The following is a 21938-nucleotide window of genomic DNA, read 5'->3' on the forward strand; positions in this document are numbered from 1 at the left end:
CTTGGAGCTATAGCAGCCATATTGACACCATGAGGGGGAAGACAAAACAAACAAACAAAGCCACACACACACATACACAAGCATACTCCCTAAACCTGAGGCCTAATATTGTTGAATTGCTGAACCAACTTTAGAAACTTTGGATGTCTTAAAATATGAAAGAATAAATTTAAGTTGAATATTCTGTTACTTGCTGCCTAAAGCATCTTAATTGAACCAGAGGAGTCAAAAATGAAGATACTGGAAGCTGAAAGACAAATTAAGAGGCGAATATAACTGTCAGGTGAGCAGTGATAAAATGCTAAGCATGGTAGGGTGGAACAAGAGGAATGGAAAGTAAAGTCAAGAATAGAGTTGAGGGACTTCCCTGGTGGCACAGTGGTTAAGAATCCACCTGCCAACGCAGGGGCCACGGGTTCAAGCCTTGGTCCAGGAAGATCCCACATGCCACGGAGCAACTAAGCCCATGCACCACAACTACTGAGCCTGCGCTCTAGAGCCCCTGAGACACAACTACTGAGCCCACGTGCCACCACTACTGCAGCCCGGGTGCCTAGAGCCTGTGCTCTGCAACAAAGAGAAGCCACCACAATGAGAAGCCCACGCACTGCAACAAAGAGTAGCCCTCGCTCACCGCAACTAGAGAAAGCCCGCGCACAGCAACAAAGACCCAACGCAGTCAATAACTAACTAACTAACTAAATAAATAAATTTATCAAAAAAAAAAAAAAAGAACAGAGCTGAGGCATTATGGACACAGAATCAACAGAATTTGTCAACTTACTAGTTATCCAAGGTACCAGGTAATGGTAACTGCCATTCACTGAGTATTTCCTATGTTCCAGGCATTATTCTGAGCACTTTACATGCAGCATCTCATGTAATCATTTCAACAACTCTATGAAGTACTATGAGTTGTCACCATGGTTGAATCCTGTTTCAGTCATGCCTTGATTTATCAAGTCAAATCCCAATAGCCTCTATCACCACCAGTGGGCAAAAGCAGATGACTTGCTTCAGACTCCCTGGGAAAGCTGCTGGCTAGACAGCTGCTCCTAACATTTTTCATTTCATAGCACACATAGAAAATGATAATATTAAAGCACACACTGGGGTAAATGCGAGGGGACTCGGGCATCTATATGGGGCTTGGCAAAAGCCTTCATTACTCTTTATTATATAATTGTAAGAAAATAAAATTCAAAATTTAGGGAAGAGGGGCTTCCCTGGTGGCGCAGTGGTTGAGAATCTGCCTGTCAATGCAGGGGACACGGGTTCGAGCCCTGGTCTGGGAAGATCCCACATGCCGCGGAGCAACTAGGCCCGTGAGCCACAACTACTGAGCCTGCGCGTCTGGAGCCTGTGCTCCGCAACAAGAGAGGCCGCGACAGTGAGAGGCCCGTGCACCGCGATGAAGAGTGGCTCCCACTTGCCACAACTGGAGAAAGCCCTCGCACAGAAACGAAGACCCAACACAGCCAAAAATAAATAAATAAATAAATAAATAAAATAATAGAAAATTTAGGGAAGATATTAAATACTGAATTTGTGTAAAATTTCTAAAAAATAATCTCTTTAATTTTTAATGAAAGATTTGCATTTGCTCTTTATGAATATAGTTTTTTAATATCAGATTTTATGCTTGAAATAGCAATTCCTGATGAAGACTTTTAATCCAATCAAGACTTACTAATCATGGTCTCTTCAAATTCTTGATAGTCATCGCTAACAATAAATTTTGTTCACACAAGTGATATAAATAAAAGTAAACACTTTTCTGACACCCTTCCAAATTTTTTACAACTTTTGAGTCATATTTAAAGTGTGTGTGTGCACGCGCACGCCGTCGTTCAAAGTAGTTCCTGCGGTTACAGTAGTCATCAGGTCCACACACAAGGGAAGAAAGCTGATACAACTGCATTCCCACTTCTTAACATTTTGATTTTCTAATCTGAGTAAGTCTTCTGGCACTTATAAAACGGTCTGGCCCTTTTGTTACTAATTCATGGCTTTCCAAGGATGAGAAAGCTGCAAAAGTGGGATGACCCAAGCAGCACTGAAATAACAGGAGTTATTCTTGTGGGTTGTTCTTGTGCAGCAAGAACCCACAAGGTAAGGGAGACATGAAAAGGAAAGGAAAAGCTATTCACCTGCTGACACTTCTACGGCCCTGACAACTTCATGTTTCCACACTGCTAAAATGATACACTCTGCCTTATGGTATATTTGAATCCAGATCCCTATGTAAGACAATTTTCCTGGCGGGGCTCATCTCTGGACCTGGAAGCAGGGAGAGAGGATCTTTTGGACTTCACATTCACAAGGACCTCACATACAGACTGCGGCTCTACCTCCAAATGAGGCTATGCACCCGCTCACAGGTACACAGTGAGGATTGGAAGCTGTACGTCATTCAGCCTGAACTTTACAAATACACCACATTTATGACTCTTTGACATTTCTTCACTATTTTCATGTATTGCACGCCTCAAATAATGGAAGTGGCCAGGCTCTCTCTCAACCCTGAAGAGGCCCGTGTGTGTCTCTGTGTGTGTCTTTTTATGCGTATTTGTCCTCCAGTGCACATTTTCATAACTGGACTGGATGTAACATGTTCAATTAATTAAGGAATACATTTTTATTACCAACACCACTAACGGTTATATCTTGATCTCCATAAGGAACCGGCCAACTGGGGAGATTAGCGTGCATTGGCTCATGACTGGAGGGGAACAAAGACGTGCGGTCAACACATCTGCTTTACACGTTTGTGCTTTGTTTATCGTAAAATGGGCGATAATGATAAGGATGTGTAAGAAGCACAGTGTTAATGACAGTGCCGATGGAGAGTGTGAACAAAAGCCATGACTTCTGAGAAAGAGCTGGATGTAAATTAAACCCCAGATTTGTTCAGACTATAGGTTTTATAGCTACACATTTATGGCTATTAGAAAGACCTTTCGTGTTGAAATTCTTGCAAGAATACTTTCATCACTTCAAGTGTGAAACTCCCTAGTCACTGATTCCAACTTCTCCCATGGAAGCAACTGCTTTAGAATATTGTTTTTGCTGATGTGACCATTTTACTACAGAACATAGTGTGTATTATGTAACACATGCAGCTTATATCCATGCATTTCATAACACACAGGAGGACGCTGATCACTTGTGGCTCAGGAGGTCTTTGCCTATAGTCTGAAGATAAACATTTTAATTTCAATAGTTGCCTATTTATTTTCATGTGTACTTTCAATTTAAGGCAAATTTCCCTATTTTGCACTGATGGTAGTGATGCATAGCTTCTTTTTAAGTGTTAGCTAAAAAGTGAGTCAATGTATAAAACATATCAAATAAATAAAAATGCAGTGGTCTACTTGGGATAAGGCAAAAATCATGGAGATGCTCTGCAAATGACCCAAGTCTTGGAAACCATGGGCTAGGTAATAATAAGAAGGAAGATGTAGGCTTTGGGTTGGGTTTCTGATAGCGATGATGGCCACACATTCATCCTGGAGACCAGTGCCATACACATGTAAAGCTGCTGCCTGATGCCCCAGGAGCGTGCTTTTCCACGTGACACTAATTGGCCCACGCAGGAGTGAAACCATGACCCTTCCCTCATTAGCCACATGCTCAGACCAGCTGAGCTAGCTCGCTCTGGGTCACTGGGGTCCCATGTAGGAAATTACCATTCCAGTGCCCTGTGGTCCTCTCGTAACCCCAACTAACGAATGTCCCGTGGAGCCTAATGTCGTTCCTGGGAGAGCACATAGCTCTCCCAGCAGTGAAGAAGTTGATGACATGCTGAAGTTTTAACCTAGGGAGAACCAACTGAGGAGGCACGGAGAACTCAGGAAGCCTGGGGACAATCTTTCAAACATCTGTGTGCTAGAAAAAAAGGATGACAACAACATTCTGCTGTGTCCATTTGTTTGTCAGGCCCGGCCTCAGGACATGAAATGCAAGCACAGGGAAGTGAAGAAAGCAGCTGAGCACCACACAGCAAGCTTATCATAGCATAAATGACAGTAAGTGCTTGCTGTCTGGGCTGAGCACTTCCTGTCACCAACCCTATAAGGTAGGTGGTATTATCCCTATTTCAGAGATCAGGAAACTGAGGCTCAGAAGTCACTAGTAAGCATCTAAGATAGGGGCTCCTCCTAGGATTGCCATATTCTGGAAATTAATACTTCACCAAGTTGAAGGGAAATATTACCAGACAGACAGCTTGCCAAACCTTTCTGCTTGTGCCCCCTTTTAGGTCTCAGGGGAAAGACTGTAGGCCTTCAGGTAATCTTTATTTTTCTGTTGCTTTAGCACATCCATAGTGTAGCCTTGAGAAGAGTTTTTTTTTTAAATAAGATGAATAATAAGATTAAGAAGTCAAGGCCTAGGGAAAGCATTCTTCCCAGGTGTTGGAGAACACTGGAAAGAAAGGGATGGCAGGCTTTCTACATGCATTCTGAAGACCTGGGAAAGCCCACTAGCCACTCCACCTGCTTTTTTAACAAGACTATTGGATCGATACCCCTTCCAGGGCCAAACTAACTGGTGGGTGAAATGAAATACCAAGTGGCCCTCACTTGGCAGCCACTCTTACCAGAGCCACAGCTGGCCCACTGCCCTGGGGCTGCCCACTGCCACGGTCCTTTCTGGGAGCCATGAAGGCCCGTGTGCGTGTCCATTTCCAGCCGAAGATCAGGGCAAAAGGAACTAGAGACACCTGGCACAAAACAAAAGCCCTAGTATAACTCAGCCCTCTGTTTTCTGATTAGTCTAAGGGGATGACTCAGCTTGTCCTCAAAGCTTCCTACTCAATGCCTGAGAAATTTGATATTTTTAAGGTGCAACTGGCTAACAATCAACTTAAGAGTCAGATAGATAGAGACAGAGTCCCAAATTTGCCATTTATTAGCAGGAGAGATGTTGGTAAGTTATTTAACCTGTTTCAGTTCCCTCACATACATACTGGGGATAAAATCTTCCCCTCACAGTTGCTGTATCTGAACAAGGCAATGTGTGTAATACACTTGACACACAGGGCTCTAATGCTCAAGTATGACAGTACTTCTTATTGCATGCTCTGTCCTCTGCCCCCTCACGGAGCGCAACTGAGTGAAATGTGGTGCAAGTTGTCATGGTCCAAAAAGGCATGAAATAAAACTCTTTATTATCATCTTATTTTTAGTTGTTCATTTGAAGACCAGCGTCTAGCTATTTCACATACTGTATTCCTCTTCACCATAGGCTGCTGGGAAATTATTCCTTGACATAGAGAGGGGAAGGTCTTTTGAAGGCCTTGATGTGAAGCGCTTAGAAGACTTACCAGCACTGCCCACCCACCCCTCCTGCCCCCAGTGCCCAGCCTAAAACAACATACTTTTCTGTGTCTATTAGAAATTTTTCTTGCTTGCAGCCTTGGAGTGGAGGCTTAATTCTGGTCATAGAATTGTGAGAGAACTGCAACCTCTCTCATAAATGGGCTCTCAGGCATCAACACTGGAGGAAACTGAATTGTTTCCAAAAGCGAGACAGCGGCTAAGAAATAAGGGTATCAAGACAGTTTTCCTGGAGTAATCTCCTACCCAGTGGGAAGAGGCCAGGCGGAGTTGACAGTATTCTGAGAAGAAATGAGGAGCCCGCAATGTGAGAACAGCAACAGACGCCCTAATATAGTGGACAGTGGGCCACCTCTCTCTTCATCACTCTTCTGCAGGCACGTTGGCTGGCTGATTGCCATCGGTCAGGCTTCCTTAACTTCACATTATGTAAATTCAGTAGTGGTAAGAGATGTTTATGTTGCCACTTGGGTTGACGATAGTTTGTTTTTCCTTGATGATATCAGTCCGGACTGGTGAGCATTTAACAGTAAATTGTAGCAGTGCCTGGAGATCTGGAGACTCATGTCCCCCTGGGACTCTGTAGTTAAACAGTTCTCTTTAAACCATTGCCACCTAGTGGTAAGCGAGCAGATTGAAATGCACTTCACTTACGTCCAAGGAGAGAATGGCGATGGGCAAAAAAAGAACTTGTTTTTTCCCTACCACCTGACCCAGGAAGCATAGGGAAAGAAGTGACAGAAGATGAATCTCATTCCACTGGCCTCCACTCCCTGCCAATGTTTAACCATCACTGTACATTATATATGTCAAGCTAGTGGACTCTTCTGACTTTATTTTGACTAATGAGGACATTTTCATTTAATCACAAGCCTTTGAGATATAAAACAAACAAGCAAGGGCCAGAACTGGAGCACGTGGGTCTTGCCTCCCTTTCCTCCACTGTGGTGGTTAGAAACTTCCTGATGTCAGTTGCGCCCAACTTAATGTATTCTTTGAAAGTAGGGAATTGGGTCTTGACAATTAACTTGAGGTTTCCCCCTCTAAGAATCAACGTCATTTTTGTTTCTCCACCTTACTCAGGTGATTCAGTGCTAGAAGCACACAGAGGAGATCAAGTAATCAATGTGGCAAATCTCTGCAGATCAACTTCCTGTACGTGCACAGAGGAGCTGGTGGCAAATTCAGATATTCCTGGAAGCATATGAGGATCAACGAGTCAGACGTGGTAAAATCCTCCGAGGTGAGCAGAGTCAATGGTGATCTCAGCAGGTTGTGAAGAGAGTGGATTAATGCCAGTGAGCTATTAGGTAGAATAAATTCACAGGGCAATTACCACTGCTTGGGGCTTAGAGGATATAATTCACAACATGGGCCAATTTCCTTTTCTAAGCATGAACTTCAAATAAACTAGGAACAACAAAGCAACCTCAAGGATAGTGATCTAGGTATGAGAGCTCTGGTAAAGAGAAGGCACAAGGTTACAACAATGAGACTGCGGAAAGCCTGAGACGTTTCAGCTTTCTAGATCAGTGTCTTCCCTTGGTAATAGACTCCCCTGCCTCCTTCTCTGCACCCACCCCTCTCCAATCAGCAGACACAAAGCAGCCAGTATATTGTATTAATCATATTTATTACAGTTTCCAGACTCCCATATGACAAATACCTAAAGCAGAAGAACACTGCAAGCTGACGTTACTAGCAGCAACCCACCTAAACCCTCCCTGGGAGGAAGGGTTTAGGTGAATTTAACAATGAGGAGTAATTTCAAGACAAGAATAAAAGTCATGTTTTTTCTTTTAGCAGCTGGTATATGAACAGTGAAACTATAAATACATAGAGTCATCCAGGTTTAGCCTTGTCTAAAAAACATTAATAAGTCACGGTGGAGAGGGGTATCCCCAGGGTTGCCAAACAGAAGGCTAATGCCTTTAGATGTCAGTATGAAATAAGCAAATCACTTTTCAAGACATCGCTTACTATCTGCTTTGCTGTCAGGACAACAGAAAAAGAACTGGACAGCTGCCCTAGAACTTAGCTCACACATAATTCAGCCAGACAATCATTGTTTCAATACACCCCTAAATTTTTTTAGAACACTTCCCCGCCGCCGACAGCTCTAAAAACATAACATCAGACATAACATCAGACATTTGCTCGGAAGGACTAAAAATCAAAATCAATTGCAGTGTACTGGGAATAGCTTTTACGGCTTTCCTGAGGGACAGTTCCTATCTCTTCAGAGAATGTTTTTAAAGAAGCACTAACTCTGGTAACTTATCAAACTACTCTTTATTCTAAATAAATAAGACCAACTGAAGGTATCAGGTATACTTCTTCCCACCCCCCGCCCCCCCCAGATCTCCAAACCATCCAAAGCCATTTCTTGACAGAGAGCTTTCATTTTTATTAGAGGCGTGCAAGAGAACTTACAAACATTTGAAAAATACTCGAAACATTGACAGTAAAGGAGGCCCAACCCTTCCTCAGAGCCCAGAAAACTGTAACAGGAACCCCAAAGGCTTATGTTCAATCCATCAACTCAATTTGCCAGAAAGTCATGACAGGCCACTCACCTTTGCCACACAGGCCTAGGTGGGATTTTCTTTCTTTACAATCACAAGAAAAGCCTTCTGGGAGTTATTGCCCAGAAGAACACAGGCTGATGAACAGAAGCTACTGAAAAAGGGTCGACTGCATTCTGTATCTGGCTCAGGAAAAGGAAAATTAAAACATCTGGAAACCATTACATTTATACCATGATACTCTTAGGTGAATCTTTATCTTCCCTCAGCAACCATTTCTTTCATAAAAAATACACAAAGGCTTAGAAAGCTTTGGGGCAGCACCAGTGACAGCTAGCTGTCTTTGAATAATTTTAATTTTTTCCTAAAGGCAAAATTAAGAGAAATTTAAAGAAGTAATTTACAGAACAGATTCTATTTCATGGTTTTGTCCATGTCAGCTGCTATGGAAACAGTACAAACAGAAATACAAATATCCACTCTACATCAAGTTAGGTTTCCATTTTTTCTCAAGGGATAGAAGCAGTACACCTAGGTTTCTGTAAGGCTTCTGAGGATGAAGGGCAGCTCATAGCTCATGGCCTGACAATCTCTAAAAGTACTCCTGGCCTATTTCACCATGAGGATAGGTAAAGCCCTTCTTCATTCGCTAACGACTCTAGCAAGGATTCCTATGCACCTAGACTTTAATGCTAATGGTTTCTAGGCCTTCTGACTTGACATGCGCCATGCACGGAGAGCAAGGAACCAACTAGTCCAAGGCCACCTGCCTTAGACACTGATAACTCCAGCTAACCATCGCACAAATGGCCCACCTGTCATAAATGGTCTCTGAGAGGAAGCAGAAATACTTCCCAAATACTAGCACAAACAACCTAAAGTACAGTCTCTCCTAGTGGTGAAGCAGTAGAACCATCTCTGTGTACAAAGAATGGCTCATGAAATCGTTCTGGGCGTGAAGCCACACCTTCCATTTCTTGATCCCTTGTTACTTCCTAACAAAGCTGGATACTCCTGAGAAGACCTCAACAAGTGTACAGGTAGGTCTGCCCTGTGAACTGCCCTGAAAACACACTGCCCTGTCTAGAGATTACTTTTTTTTTTTTGAAGAATCAAAGTTGAATGTTCAAAAATAAGTACTAGTGTCTCAAGCCCCAATCCCTAGAGAATACCAGAAGCCAGTTTTGCTGTATTGGGGCTGCTTAGGACCCCCTCGACGAGTTGATGGGGGGCCTCCAGAAATCTACCATTCTGGCTGTTACTTTCCCCTTTTCTTTTCTTGCCTTCTTCTGAGGAAGACTTCAGCTATTTCCATAGCAACTTATTTAAAATGTCCTAGATGATCACATTTTTGAGCAGCATATACATTTTTAGGACATATTTTTCATTCCTTTTGAACAATTACTCCAATAATAAAGAAAAAGCAATAATTTAAAAAATTTACTTCTCTAAAAATATGGTTATCATGCTTTGTACACAATAGCACATTTACTAGATAATATTCATTCCAGAATCACTGTCCAAACCAAACAAATAAATGGGGGTATATGGGCACATAAGACAGATGACACACAGTTTTAAAATAATTTTCAGATCCAGAATTGGTTAAGTTGGGCTGAAAAGCAGTAAATCCATCCTTATATGGATACATGAAAATTAAATGCAAACTAGAAAACAAGCATGTGTTTAAAATAAATCAGGTCAGATTTAATCAGGCACTACAATGAATGGAAGTTGATTATATTCCTTTTGATTCCAAATTTCCACTTTATTGGGAAAATCTAGTAACCATTACAGCTTCTAGCTGAGGGACAAAAGGACAGACAGATGGCGACTGCCAAACAGGGAGGACTGGTAAAGAGGTAGAGGCAGGGGTGCCTGATGATTAAACAAGACAACTACTAATTGGGGAACTGAGATTTTAGACATAATGTTTAGAAGAGATTTAGACTGGCAGATTCCAAAGATAATTGTTCACGAGCGTTTGTAAACTAGAATTTCTCTAAATGCTTAGTGCACCTAATCTGGCTCTAAAGAGTATATTTAAAATGCATTTTGAAACAAAATCAAATAAACAAAACAAAACAACTTCAACAGATGCCCCTTTGGGGATGCGTTGTTTTTAGGTGCGCATCCTTCCTTCGGTGCTGCCATATAAACCCCTCAGGAAGTGCAGCGGAATTCCCTCTCATCGTGACCAGAAGAGGGTGGGGGCTGGGATGCGGGGGAGGGGGCAGCAAGGAAATACCCCTCTTCTTTTACTGAAGATACTCTTCTGAGCACTTCCATTGTCCCTTAGGAGGAAGGAACGGAACATGGAAAACAGTTCCTGAAGATATCACTGCTTTTTGATGATAACAAGATCATAACTGTGACACCTATGGAGATTACTCTCTGATATTATATAGCACCTACCTTGCTCATGAAACACTGAACTTTTACCAAGCTATGAAACAGGGTGAGTAAAAATCACTCATGGCACTTACACATGTTAAAAGACTTTAAAATGCCTTCCCCAAATTCTTTTACTCAGTGCCCCTGTGAGGTAGGTGTCTAGTGGGAAAAAACTGAGGCACAGAGGGGTTAGTTTGCTCTCCTCTCACTACATGATGAGCCAGAGTCCCAGCTCCTTGAACTTGATTCACCCGCTTCGCAGAAGGCTTATTTAAGTAACACGACAAATACAGCAGAGGAAGTTTTTCTTTTCAAACGTTTTAACTAGTTAGCTATTTATCATTCTCACTTTGAACCTAAGTTATCTAAAATAAAACCAAATAATGTATAAACTAACAAAACAAAAGGTCAACATTGCCTAACAGTCTGTGTCAAGATATAGCCTATTTTGCACTGGTGATTGGAAAAGCATATGGTTCAAGCAGAAGTAGTAGCAGGTGGTCTAGTGTTCCTGTTACTCAAGCCGGGCTGAGTAAAGTGTCCCTTACAGACACCACCGTTGTACTTCGTGAGAACCTCTTTGGCCTGACACAAGGGAATAAAACTCCACCCCTGTTTCATGGAAACCATCCTAAAAGATACTCTAGACAGGGGCCAGCCCTGCCTAGAAAGAGTACTCTCAGCCACATGATGAGTGTATATTATTGAGTCCATGCAGAACTCTTTGAAGCCAGACATGAAGGTCACAGTCTCCTGACATAAAGCTCACAGGACAGGTCACACTATATACAGAGGGGCAATACAGAGGGTACATGCACTAGCACCATGCCACAGAAGTGAAAGAGAAGGACAAGAGCCTCTTATAGTCCCATCTGGTATACCATCTGCAGAAGCTACCTCTGGCAAGAGGAAGACCAAAAACAAGGTCCCATATTTCTTTCCATAAAGTGGAGAGGGATAAAAACACAGCATTCATTGCTAGATGCTTTGAGCATACCACCTACCCAAATTTCACTCTTACATAAATTGGTGGCCTTCTTGTATCTTATAGATATTAAAAGATAACAAATTACATTTCTTGATCAAGAGAGAATGGTGTAGAGCAAAATTCAAAGGTCAGTTACAAGATGTGGCTTCAGGGCTCAGAGTGATTTATACTGCTACTCTTAGAAACAAATTTATGAGTACTCAGGGCACTAGCTTTTAGAAATGGGATCATTCTTTCTGAGGTGGTTCTTTCCTTCACCGTGCTATAGTGTCTGTGGTGTGAATTCAATTCATACCATGCTCCCTAATTCAAATCTAGTATTTGGTTTGAGTGTCTGAAGTAGACCACGATACCAAATAAGATGCATGTACCTCTGTACAGCTTTTGCCTTTGATATTAATGCAAACATCCCCCCACCCTCTCAAGGCCTGTTTCCCCTTCAGGGAACCTCATCTCCCAGAGGGCCCGAGCCTGGCTCTATGCTCTGCACATGCCAGACCAGAGGGAATCATTCCAACTCACAGCTTCACTGGGATACTAGGATATAGCATAGCAGCGATTCATGCATTTTATTTCTAAAAACCAAAGCTCAAGTGAGGCCGAGCTGGTCACTGTGCAAGATGAACCAGCAGGACATTCTCGCCTCGAATGAAAATCTGATTTATGTGTCGAGTGAATACCTGCTGGTAATCCACTTTGGGCTTTCGCTTTTTCTTACGGGGCTGGCCCCTGGAAAGGGTGGTGGCCCTGGAAAAGGTACCTCCCGCACTCGACCCCTCTGTCTGTGTAGTCCTCCCTGACAGCTCTGACCTGGACTCCTCCCTTGCCGATGCCTGCAGGGAAGAAGGGACGGAGCGGGAACGCCTGCGTGAACCCCGGTCAGTGTCTCCTCTTCCCCACACTGAAGCCACCTTCCAGGTGGATGTCTGGGAGTATCTGGACAGAGTGGAGTCTTCAACTGCAGACTTGGAATCTGTTTCCTTCTTGGAGGAATCCTGCAGTTTTAGTCGATCAAAGAGCTATAAGGAAAGCAATGACAAGTATTAGCCTTCTCTTTAGCTTTCAACATCCCTCTTTCAATATGTAGAAGAAAGACTAGATTCCTTTATCATGCTCTGTGGATTGCTTGTTTTGCAATTTTTAAAAAGTTAGTAACGAATTTTCTATTTCTAGCCATAACTCAGATAAATCAATAAATATGTCAAGAGAAAAGGCACCCGCTTTTTCTATGGTATAAAACTGAAAGACTTTCAAACCTTATAAGAGGTAACTTGTTGTTCAAACAATATGCAAGTAAGAAGCATGGACTCATTTTTGATTCGCTGGATGCATGGGAAGAGACTAATGAAGACCGTGGTCCAGGCACACCTGGTTGATAGCAATAGGGCTTTTCCACTTGGAAACCCTGGTCCCTGGGCTCAGTGATCTTAATTCCTAAGCTTGAAAGCATGTTGGGTACTCAGAAAGTCAGGGGAAACTGCCTACCCTAGTGAGAGTCAATGAAGAATCCCGTTCATATGCTTTGCCTAGAACAGGTTTTCGGTAGGTCTCATCCACATCAGTAAGTGCCTAGAGAAAAACAGACCAAAGGGGGGAAAATAAGGTAGCATTCAAATATTATTTTTATAGCTTTCAGGAAAAAATTTAAAAGGCAGAATAACATCTAATTATAGCAGAACTAACCTTAACAGGTGACTCAGCTCTTGGGCAGAAACAAATGGTAATACATGGCACCCTCTGAACAGGAATTCCAAGCGGCTATGACCATATAAGATGGGTTTCCCCTATGGTAAGGTGCCTTTACCAACGCAGGGTAGAGGTTCATAAATTTCAGGGAGCGTGAATATCTAGGATGCTTATTAAAATATAAATCTAAGGCTATCCTCCTAGAGATTCTTCATCCTGGGGTGAAGCCCAGGAACTTTCTATTTTAACCAAAAACCCGATGATTCTGATGCAGGACAGCCTCAGACCACACGTTAAGAAACACTACTCTACTGCTGCTTTTCCCTTTTCAGTCTGTATGTCTTATGACAGCAATTAATAGAGATTAACCAGGGTAACACATAGAATTGCTGGTGAATTCTTGTTGTGGAGAGATCAACCTCACAGGACAGCTGTTAGGATCAAATCAGATCAGGTGTGAGAAATTACTTTGAAAAGTGTGAATCACCCTACAAATATAAGCTGACAGTTTTATGATTACCACCACTGTTATCAAATATATTCTTCTAAATCTTTTCCTTCAAAGGTAAAATTATAATAAAATATTTTCCCTACATTTTAGAGATGAGAAAACTGAGGCTCAGAGAAATTACTTGGCCTAGAGTCACACAGCTACCAAATGGTGAAGCTAGGATGCAAATCCAGGTTTTCTGGTTCCATACAGCTTAAAACATGGTCTCCGAAGCCAGAAAGGATAAAGTCATGGTCCTTTCACTTACCAACAGTGTGATCTGGGACCAATCTTCCAAAATCGCTAGCCTCAATTTCTTCATTTGTGAAATAAAACAGTGATAGACCTACAACTCATTCATTGAGATATTATATATAAAGCCCTTAGTACAGTATCTGGCACATAGCAAGTGCTTAATAAGTATTAGCAACTATTATTATTATCAAAGTTATTTTAACTGCCTCATATTATAGTTGTGCTACAATATATCCCTTCTCTCCTACAAATGTTTAGTAAATAGACAGTAAGCCTCTAGAAGACTGAGGGCACGTGTTACACTCCTTCACAAGGAAACACTATGCAAAGTGTCTGGCCTATTAATATGTCTGCTTCCCCTCTATCCACATCTATCTTTCCGAAAGCTGTAGAGTAAAAGTTCCTTTCTGAAATTTCTGTACCTAGCACTGTGCCCAGCCAAAGTGGGAAGTCAGCAAATATTTTTAAATGAATGAAAAATAGTTGGTAGGAAATCAACATAAAATTACTGAAAGATGAAATAAGTAATTGTTCCTTAAGGCTAGATTTCTCAACCCTGGCACTAATAACATTTTGGACCAGATAATTCTTTGTTGTTGGGCAGGGGGGGGCGGTGTTTTGTGTACTGTTGGATGTGCAGCAGCAGCCCTGGCCTCTACCCACTAGATGCCAGTAGTACCCCATCCCACAGTCGTGACAATCAAAACAAATGACATTGCCAAATGTCCCTGGGACGGAGGAATGGGCAAAATCACCCCAGGTGAAAGCCTCTGCCTTTGGGAAAAGCAATAAAAAGAACTTTTTTGTTGTTGCCCAAGAGAGTGCAAAGATTCTAGCTCCTCTGGGAAGTTATTCTGGAGGTTTTGCTGAATAAGGTCCTTGAGATATATGAAAAATTTAATCCCTAGAAGGTTCTCCAGCCCCTTGAGAAAGGTTTAATTACCATATTCCAGAACTTGTCAAATGCAACAAGGAAGCCCGTACAGACGCCCCGAAGTCCCTTGAAAGTGCGGATGTGAACATTCACCTTCACTCCCTCCCGGATACAACGATGGAGTTCACCCAGAGGGCTGCCTTCGTGCACTGAAACAAGAAGAACAGTCAGCACAGCATGAACACCTGCTCTCATTCCCAGAATTAACAACCAAGACCACCCAACCATCTCCAGAAACACAAGGCAACATGGTGTAGTGCCAACCACACCACAGGAGCAGGAAGGCCCAGTGGGCAAAATGGCTAGCGTAGGCAACACACACTGAACAGAAACAAGATTCCCTGGAACAAGGATAAACCCGCTGTATGGCTACCATCCAAATGTTTCACTACCTCTCTACCCTATTTCTATGATGTCACTGATTCTAAGAGGCACCATCATTTTAAAACTTTTTTGGGCAAAAAAGAAATACTATATTAAATGTGTGCATCAGCAGCTAGATTCTTCTCAATTCTATGCCCTGTTAAGACAACGTTTTTCAGGATAAATCTCATGAACCACATATCCAGCTTGAGCCTTCCAAAGAACAAAAACCCTCATCATAGGTTTAAAGGAAATGAACCATGTAACTCATTTGCCCTGAAACACATGCAATCGTCTAAGAAAGAATGGCCTTTTGGCCTCCCCAGTCTGAGCTACTTCATGCACGAGCTCTCTGGGGCCACTAGTGTTTCAGTGTATATCATCTTTACACTAGGAGGAAGAGGCCTGGTTGTATTCCAAGCCTTGCTGGTGTAAAGGCACCTGCTGAGCATCTGACTCTTATGACATTGCTGATAAGCATCATATAAAAAGAGCAGTATGACAACTCATGGGAGGAATGCTGGGATTATAAACTGCAGCTTTTACTATGATGGACTCCTTTTTTCAGAGCTTGGGAGCAAGGCTGAATTTTATTTTTATTATTTCATGTTAACTTAGCCTTCAAAATATGCTGGCTATACGACATAAAACCTCCCTAAAGAAAACTGTGCGAGTACACGTGCACACACACACACACTTTCTCTCACAGTCACATTCACACTCACACATACACAGTCTCATCCTTCCCCCCAAGTTTGCAAGGCACAATTCTTTGGAAGTTATTGTCATTGATAGTAAACAAACAGAAAATCTCTGTTTTGTTCCTAGTGGCATAAAAGAGAACAAAAGTCTTGCACTTCAACTTGGATAACTAAGGTGGCTACTCTTAACCTCCTTACCCCTCACTCATGGATTGGCTTATAAATGATGGCAGTGATAAATTAACAAAAGAAGATATGCTTGGATTAAGTGACTTAGCAAATGAGAAGTAGGAGCTTGTCAGATTGAGGGTTCAGCAAGAAGGCACAGTTGGAGGCAGAGTGACAGAAAACAGTTGCCTTGGAAAGGAACATGAGAACCTTGGTCTGATCTTCATCACCAATCCCTCCTCTAGTCATCTTTTAAAATTCTTTGAACCTTTGACATATAAGGATGTATGTACATATATCTGGATATGTGTTATAGACAGTGTCAAATCAAGCATTGTAAACAACTTTTAGGTCATTATAACTAGTTGTGTGAACTTGGCGAGCAACTTTTTCTCTATAAGCCCAAATTTCCTCATTCATAAAATGGGGTTAGACTAGTTAACTTCTAGAGTCATGTAAGGAACAAGCCTTTATAATTCAATTTCTTAGAAACTGATCACAATGCCTGGATTACTCTGTTTACCTATACACATTCCCTCCCCTTTCTCACCATACATGTATATGTTCCACAAAGGGTGGAAAGACCACTCTTTTTCTAACTTGAAAGAAAATAGGGGCACCCTTTTCTCCCCATGCACCCCCAAATCAGAGAGAAAGGACAGGCATGTATCTTAACAACCGTCTCTTATTGTTATAAGATTATAAGATTCCTATTCTTATTCTTATAAGATTATAAGATTCTTATAAGATTAAATGGCAAACTCAGGTTTTCCACCCTCACATCTATACTTTTCTTTTGATTATTTTTTCTTCCAAAGATTTAATAAGGTGTAATTCCAGGGAGTATTTCTCTCCTTATGTGATCAAAAATACAACACTAGCACCACCTATCAGAGCAAAACGCCAAGACAAAAATGAACTTCACATTCTGAATCAGAAGGCACATTCTGAATCTCTTTCCAGCAGTACTTGTGACAAACTCCAAATGGATATGAGCCAGGCTTCTAGATATATATATAGATAGATACACACACACACACACACACACACACACACATATATACACATACACATATGCCTTATCTCTGAAAGTTATTCTTCCAAATCCCACTCTCCATTGCCATTGCTCTTGGGCCACACCCTTCCAAATCCAGGTCATTTTTAACCCCACTCTTTCTTTTCCCTGCTTGTAGCCAATACTAAGTCCAAACAATAGATTCTCAGTAACTAAGACCTGCCCTTTCTTTTCTCTTTCCACAACCAACAATACAGTCCAGCGCCTCATCAGATGATTGGTTCACTTCAAGACTCTCCTAGCTCCCCTCCTCCACATCAGCAACAGCGTCGTCACCACTGTCACCAACATTATCACCACTTACTGAGCCCTCAGTATGGGCCAGGCCCTATGGTAAGTTTAACTCTATACACACTATTTAAGCCTCACGACTCAAACAGGTTTAAATAATTTGTTCAAAGTTCCTTACCTAGTAAACAGCTGAGCCAACAGTCAAAACTGGCAGGTTATATGCATTCTGACCTGGGGCTTTTAATTATGACAGTCTAAAACTAATAATAACCACAACAACAATCTACAACAATAAAAACAGTGACATTTAATACTCACTGAGAATTTCCTTACATGCTAGGCAACATTACAATTGTACACCTTTAAATGTGTTAACTAATTTAAACTTCACAACTACATTCTATTATTGTCCTCACTTCACTTATGAGGAAACTGAGGCCCCAAAGAGTTTAAGTAACTTGCTTAAAGTAAAACAGCTGGAAAGTGGAGGAGCAAGTATTCAAACCTAGGCAGTCAAGCCCCTGAGCCTGTGCTCTACTCTACCTCCCCAAACACATTTTACTACTAGAAACTCAGCAATTAGAAACATTTGCCCTACAAAGCCTTTTGCTTAAGAATATACACCATGGTTCCCACTCTCTCTCATAACAAAGTCAAAGAAAAACTCTTTGACTGGTCTTCAAAACATTCTGGCTACCAAGTCCTTTCTGGACCCAAATTCAGTTCTCATTGATCTGGACACAAACCACATATGCAGCACCCTCCACCCACCAAAAAAAAAAAGCAAGCAAGGAAACATTAGAAAGTACTCTACCTCTCCTGAGACTAGCATAATGGTTAAGCATATAGCCCCTGGACTGGGACAACCCAGGATCAGAGGCAAACTGACTAGTTTCGTGATGCTAGGCAAGTAGTTGAACTCAATGAGCGTCAGTTTCCTCATCTATAAAAGTGTATCCAAGGGTAAAATGAGATGCAATGCATCTTAACACTGTGTATAGCACATACTGGCTCAATAATAGTAGCTATAATTAACAACAATAAAGTTACCACCTGACTTACAAAGGGGCATGAGGAAACTTTTTGGTGCCGGATGTGTTCTGTATCTTGATTGTGGTGGTGATTTCACGACCATACACTTGTCAAAACTCACTTTAAAAGAGTGAATTTTGCTATGTGTAAATTACACCTCAACAGTCTGATTTTTAAATAATTGCTGTTATCTTCAACCATGCCCTTCCTTAACTTCAAGACCTAAAGCTGACCTCATACATGAACTATTTCTTGAAAAAATCTAATCCTCACCCATGCTTCTGTACTTTTTTTGCTTTCTGAAGGTCATCAACTCTTTGTGCTATCTACTCATCTTTACCATGTACACCCAAGTGTTTCCAGTGGTGGGGTTAAAATTTTCAGTGCCGAGGGCACATTCTGAGACTTTGATTCCAGGCATATATTTATCATGGGAAGTCAATAAAGTTGGCTTTCACACACTTTCATACCAATAATATAGCAAAGTGCTCCACAGGTAAAGGCAAAACCACCCACCACATAGAAATATTTCTTTTCTCTTGAAAATCTTGGAAGCAAAGCAATGATTGGCAAAATGGAAATAAATGTTACAATCTGAGACTTGGAGTGCATTTCAAAGATCTGATAGTGGCAAAAAGTATGGGCAAAATAAGGTCCCCCAAACTGCTCTTAATTTAGGAACATGCATAATCTATCTTTGTGCCACTGCTGGGCAAGCAAACTGGAGTAAACCCTAGCTTAGGCAGGGATGCTCCGGCATAGTAAATCATCCGACAAAGGCACCCCAACAGCACTCAGCTTTTCAGAATGTTTCTCTCTTAACAAACACATTTCTAGAAATGAAACAAAATATTCCTTTGCTTAGCACAACCCTCCATTCAAAAGGCAGTGATTTAATAATGCCAAGATTTAGCTATCAGGATACAGATGCTCTGAATGGCTAAGTAGGTCATTGTGTTCATGGGGCAGATGTCAGAACTGCTTGCCAGATGACAAAGATATAACCCTGGGCTGTTTTTATTCCATTTATACAAGACCTAACACACATTAGCAACCTCTGCTGTTTACAGCTTTACTCTAAGGATCTATTAGGAGGCTGCAAGAAATTCCCTTGTGCCATTTACACCTTCAGAACATAAAATAACCTGTGCATATGGTAGTATGAGTCTGACAGACACAGTCCTGCACTCAGCCTGGCAGAGTGGCTGTAAAATAGTGTCTGTGCTTTACTGGCATTTTGCGCCTGCTGCATTCCAGGACTTGTGACTTGCTAATGTGAACATATGTATATCAACACCCTGCAGCCCTTCTCCTGCTTACAGCACTGAGAACGAGCTGTCACTTAATGTGCAGGGGTTATAGGGTTATGTCTCTTGTGCTACCTGAACAGATTTCCTCACACTGCATCCCAATATCCCCAAATCTCAATGACCAAACACTCTCCCTCCCCTAATACTGGCTGTGCCCTCCCTCCCCCCACCGTGCGTGGTCCCAAGACCTCAACACCTCTGCAAACCCTCCCTGTGATGTCCCGTTTCCAGGCCCACCACCTCTCCAGACCCCCCTTCACTCCTGCAGATCCCTTCTGCAGGCTCCTCATCACCTCTGTAGGCAGTTCCGTGGACCCCATCACCTTTACGCACGTTATCCAAGCAGACACTCCCCATGGCTATTTATTACCTCTACAGCCTTACCACTCTTCCCCCGCAGCTCAGGCAGACCCTTCCTCACTCCTCAAGCTGACCCTCCCCACGGTCGCTGATTATCTCTTCAACCTTCACCAAGACCCTCCCCCGATACACGTAGCCCCGCGCCAAGCCGCTATCACCCCGCAAACGCCTCCAGGGCCGCCGCCTTCCCGACAGCCGGCCCGGCCCCAGCCCCGCCCGCCGGACTCACAGGGCATTCTCGTGAGCACGTTGCGCGGCGCCTTCCTGCTCCGACCCGGACCCCGCCGCCGCGCCCCGGCGGCCCCGTCCCCTTCCTCCTTGGCCACCATGAGGCGGCGGAGGCGCTGGATGCGCTCGGGGTCCGGGGCGGGGATGTCCGGGCGGCGGCGGGTCCTGCCCAAGGGGCCGGCGGCGGCGGTAGCGGGGCCCCCAGAGCCCGCGGCCGCGCCCCGCGCCCGTCCGCGCCCGCCGCCCCGGCACCCGGTCCTGAGGAAGCTCTCGTACTCGGCCAGGTTGTTGAAGCAGGGCGCGTTGGGGTAGGGGATGGGAGGCAGGCGAGGCGCGTACAGGGCCAGCAGTGGGTCGAAGCTGTCAGAGCTGACATCCAGCCGCGGGCTGGGCGGGCGCGCAGGGCTGCCGGCGCGAGCCGACCTCGCCCCCCTCTCCCGCTCCTCCATGTTTGAAAGGCCCGCAAGCCGAGGCCGATGGGAAGAAGGAGCGGGGCCGCCAGAGGGCGGCACTGCGCAGCCGCAACGCGGGTCTCACTGCGCCGGCGCGGCCGCCGGGGGGCAGCATCTGCCCGCGCTCTGCGCCTCCGGGGGTGTGGCGAGCGGCTGCGACCAGGTGGGTCCTCGCAGCGCATCAGCGTTCGGGGAAGAGGTTAATTTGCTCTAACGCAGTGTTACCCCATCTATATCATTATCGCTTTGGGTGTTTCCTAGTGGTGCGGATTCCCTGGGGGTGGAGCCCGGGACCGGCATCTTAACAAGCTCCCCAGGTGTTTCTCTGCTCTCTGGAACTGCGCTCTACTCCTAGCTTTCGCTGGCGGGAAGCAGTGGGGAGAGGGCAAGGAATGCCCTAGTTTGCTCTCATGCTGAGTGCCACTGGGGTTTAGCCTAGGTGGGCTCCAACTATTCAGCTTCTCTGGCTCTTTACATTCTCATCTGAGATATAGAAATGGTTGCCTACCTCACAGAATTGTCCAAAGAATGAAGAGATGCTGCATATAGAGCGCATAATAAATGCTCTGTGAATGTTAACTAATACTGGTTAAGTGTACAATGAAACTGAAGGATGATGGGTGGACCCTGGTACTGCATTTCCTACACCCTCTGCAAAAAGAAACTTACGCATACACCAGAAAGACGCTAGTATTAAGGCAAATTCACTATCACTGATGTTGTAAGCATTGCTAAGCACCTGGAGGAAATGAGGATGCTGCAATTGGAGGACAAGATAATGGAAGATTTTCAAAACCTGGTTGTACTTTGGAGCCTCTGTTCAGTGGAACATTTTTTTTTGATATTAAAATAATAGTCTACTCTACACCAAAGGCCCAGATATTACCCCCTCATCCAGCAGAGCCAAGATGTTTCCAGTCCCCTACAGGCCACACAAATCACTTTCCTAATTGCCACCACTCTCCCAAACTGCTATCAACTGGTATTAATTCTATACTAGTTGCTTTTGTGTATATTTTAAAGTTTCCTTAAAACCTGGAAAGGAAGCCTTAGGGAATACTATTCTCTTTGAGAGCAGGATGAAAATATACAGCTGTGAAGTATACTTTAGAATACATGATGCAAAATAAAAAAGATAACATAAAAAGCTACCAACAATGCTTCTGATAGCACTACATAACTTAATAGGTAAACCCGGGTTATTCCTTTGCTCAAAACCCCTGCTCCAAAACAAACCTCAAACCTGCAAACTGCTGGCAATTCAACAAGCAAGTGCACATCCCCGTTTTATAACAAAATCAAGTGATAGCCTTTATGGTATCACATAACACCCACAGAAAACACAAAACATCCGTGGGTAGTTTTCTTGAAAATTTGTACTAATACCTACTTATATTTGTTTTGATA

General features: G+C 43.2%; 2 protein-coding genes and 1 long non-coding RNA gene across 4 annotated transcripts in view; 1 reads left to right on the forward strand and 2 right to left on the reverse strand.

The window, feature by feature from the left end:
• The window catches only part of LSM11 (LSM11, U7 small nuclear RNA associated), a 57130-nt gene extending 36518 nt beyond the window's left edge, over window positions 1–20612 (reverse strand). The window contains exons 1-4 of one of the 2 annotated variants that reach the window (XM_082453939.1): window positions 20081–20543; window positions 14621–14760; window positions 12732–12815; window positions 12057–12265 (exon numbers count right to left, since the gene is read on the reverse strand). In XM_082453939.1, coding sequence (XP_082310065.1) covers window positions 12057–12265; window positions 12732–12815; window positions 14621–14760; window positions 20081–20528 — 881 coding nt within the window. In that variant the 5' untranslated portion in view covers window positions 20529–20543. Of the gene's footprint in view, window positions 1–6953; window positions 12266–12731; window positions 12816–14620; window positions 14761–20080 lie in introns of those variants that run through there. The other variant, XM_082453938.1, reaches the window with a different exon arrangement.
• The window catches only part of LOC309656971, a 222452-nt gene that overhangs the window by 99746 nt on the left and 100768 nt on the right, over window positions 1–21938 (reverse strand). The gene's annotated exons all lie outside the window — the stretch shown is intronic.
• The window catches only part of SOX30 (SRY-box transcription factor 30), a 165049-nt gene that overhangs the window by 64091 nt on the left and 79020 nt on the right, over window positions 1–21938 (forward strand). The window lies entirely within an intron of this gene.

Source organism: Balaenoptera physalus (genome assembly GCF_965194825.1).
Source record: "Balaenoptera physalus genome assembly, chromosome: 3".
Lineage (NCBI taxonomy): Eukaryota > Metazoa > Chordata > Mammalia > Artiodactyla > Balaenopteridae > Balaenoptera > Balaenoptera physalus.